Genomic DNA, 2855 nt, shown 5'->3' with positions numbered 1-2855 from the left:
ACAGTCGTCCAGTGGCATTTGGAAACCAGGCAAGCAGCTCCCCGCCGCCCCGGGGGGGGAAAGCAGGGATAGGAGTCAGCGAGTGGGAGAGACACAGATTTATTATGTTTCCGGGAGCAGCGCCTTCACATCTGGCTTGGGATAAGGTCACCTCCCTCGCAGCCAGCGCAGAGACGGGCGGGATCTTTATTCAAAGCGACGGGAACAAGAAGCTGCAGCCAAGACCCCGGGGGCCCTGGTGACAGCGCGGGGCTCCACGTGTCACCGCAGCGAGGGCAGGCGGGAGGCCGGCGTTTGCCAGAGCCTCTTGCAAAACATCTTTCCAGCGACATGGTGGAGGGCCAGGGCACGGCCCAGGAGTCGGTACAGCCTCTCTGCTCCCACCGGGAAAGGGAGGGGACGAGACAAGAATAAATACAGCTTTCAAAGGCGAGCCCGCACCCGCTGCTGCGTGGCCTGGCGAAGGCATTTACAGGAGGAAATCTGTCAGCCAGAATCCAACGACCGAGTAGACATCTCCAGAAGGGGTTCAAGGCTGGCTGGTTCGCATCCTGATCTCCTCAACCAGGTTCTCCCTGCGAACGTTGACCTACACGGGGGGAGCACAAAGTTGCTTCAATACAGCACGAGCATCGTGATGTATCGTGACCTCCCCCGGTCCTAGAGGGTCTGTCCCCACCACGTTCGTGGCCCCGTGTCTCAGATCACTCTGTGGTGCTGTCACCAGTCCCCCAACGGGGATCAAGCAGGCTGCAGCACACACGGAGCTGAAGCTGGGAGAGCAAGCACCTGCCTGCAACCCTGCCGAGCCTTCTCCTGCCCAACGATCCCAACAGCAGTGCTCCTACCCCTCTCTCCTACTGGTTCCAAAGCCAAGACCAGTACACAGATCAGCACTGGTCCCACTCATTCCAAGAGGGCACCTCCAGGACCTTCAGCAATGGTCCTGTGCCCTGGATGGAAAGCCCACTGAATCACCCCTCCATGTTGCAGGCTCCTGAACTGAGGAATCGCTGGGAGTTCAAGGAGGCCACAAGATGGGAAACTCTCCAGAGCTGGAGACAACAGTACTCCATGGCTCCAGGAAAATGCACGGGGCAAGGAACTGGAACATGAGGTGTTACAGAAGTCCCTGGAGAGACCACTGCTTGCAAAGATCTAATGAGGAAGCCAATATATAAAATCCTGAGATCCCGGCTTGGTGGCAAACTGACACCAGGGCACGTGCTCCACAGCAAGTTAAGAGGGGCTGAGGACACTCGCCTCACCCAGTCTCCAAGAGTGCACCCCCAAGGCCACCACCATCAGCCCACAGGCTTCACCTCGAGTCTGCCAGCCGTGGCTTGTGCCCCTCTGCCTGCTGCGTGGGGAGCCTTCCCCTCGACGCACCGTCTGCGTAAGCAGCTTTGCTAAGCCTTGGAGGCTTCTCACATCAGGTGGACATGCCTTACTCCTCTGATCTCCCCTGTGGGCACTACACTCAACATGGGGGCCGGCAAAGCCACCGTGCCATGTACAACCCAAAGGCATCGCTGCAGAGCAGGGTACAGGCGGGTGTGGAGGGCTGGCCCGAGCTGGGAAGGGTCACATAGCCACCCCCCTCACGCCAAGCTACCACGGGCCTCACCTCCTCCCTGGTTGCCACGACCCGCAGCTTGACGACTCCATCCTTGAGCTCCTGCTCACCCACAATGGCAACAAGAGGGATGCCCGTGTCCTCGCAGTACTGCAGCTGATTCAGCAGCTTGGGGTTCTTCTTGTACAGCACTTCTGCCTGGAAGAGAACCAGAGCACACCACCATGATCAGCACTGGCCTGTTTCTCTGTACCTCCTCAACCAGGCATCGCTGGGCCAGTCTGCTAATTGCTGTCGGGTGGTGTGGGAGACGATGGGCTAATGGAGAAAGCTGGGCGTTACAGCTAACAAGTAATGCAAACACAGCTCAAAGGTACTCAAAGGACACTGCTTATCCTGGGAAAGCACCAGGTCATTCGCTCTAGTCCATGTCAGAGCCAGGCTGAGACCTGCGGTGTCCCTACATGGTCAGGAGCCCAACAGAGCACCCAGGCATTCTCCTTCCCTCAGCCATCGAGGGAGCCTGCCCGCCGCAGGCAGGGAGCAGGGCCCTGACACACAGCCTGCCTTCGGAAAACAGCCCAGGCTCCTCCCTGGCCCTGCTCTCCCCTCCTTGCAAGGCTCCACAGTTTTCCTTTTTGTTGGAAGCAGCATGGTATCCCTGCTGCCACACAGTGGGGGATGGAGTGTTGCTTGCTTTGGGAATCTGTCCCAAGAAAACAGACCCAGAGCAGCCCCTGCAGCATTAAAGGGCTAACAGAGTCCTGCTGCCCAGCCCTTCCTGGAGACCACCTCATTCAGGACACCAAGCAGAGGCAGGCTCCCCACCTTCTCCCTGATTCATTCTTCCCAAAGCAAAGCCAGATCTGCTCCATTCCTGGCACCGAGAGTGGACCAGGCAGCTCCTGGCTTTGCCATCACTTGGCCATACCTTGATTCCAGCATCCCACAGCTCAGAGATGAGTTTCAGGCGCTCTTCAAGGAGCTTCTTTTGGGCAGAGGCCACCAGCACCTGTGTCTCTGTTGTCCTGATCTTTTCCTCAGAGGCCTAGAGAGGGGAGAAGACTCAAAAGATGCCATGGACGTACAGAAATATCTGAGACCCCATGAGCAGGACGGGTCACCACCCCAGGCCCATCAATTTAGCAGTGAAGAGGATCAGGCTCAGTGGGATGAACACCATTGGGGAACAGCTTGGGGAAGAGTGGCTGGAAAACTGCCCAGCAGAAAAGGACCTGGGGGGGCTGGTCGACAGGCAGCTGAATATGAACCAGCAGGG

The 2855-nt window shown here is 58.1% G+C and overlaps 1 protein-coding gene across 1 annotated transcript in view; it reads right to left on the bottom strand.

The window, feature by feature from the left end:
- Positions 1-83: 83 nt before the first annotated feature.
- LOC104131911 (histidine--tRNA ligase, cytoplasmic) overlaps positions 84-2855 on the bottom strand; it is a 14499-nt gene continuing 11727 nt past the window's right edge. The window contains exons 9-11 of the mRNA XM_035900747.1: positions 2508-2624; positions 1628-1774; positions 84-589 (exon numbers count right to left, since the gene is read on the bottom strand). Coding sequence (XP_035756640.1) covers positions 530-589; positions 1628-1774; positions 2508-2624 — 324 coding nt within the window. The 3' untranslated portion in view covers positions 84-529. The remainder of the gene's footprint in view (positions 590-1627; positions 1775-2507; positions 2625-2855) is intronic.

This window comes from Egretta garzetta, unplaced genomic scaffold, assembly GCF_000687185.1.
Source record: "Egretta garzetta isolate BGI_Z169 unplaced genomic scaffold, ASM68718v1 scaffold521, whole genome shotgun sequence".
Lineage (NCBI taxonomy): Eukaryota > Metazoa > Chordata > Aves > Pelecaniformes > Ardeidae > Egretta > Egretta garzetta.
This window is presented reverse-complemented; position numbering and strand designations above follow the sequence as displayed.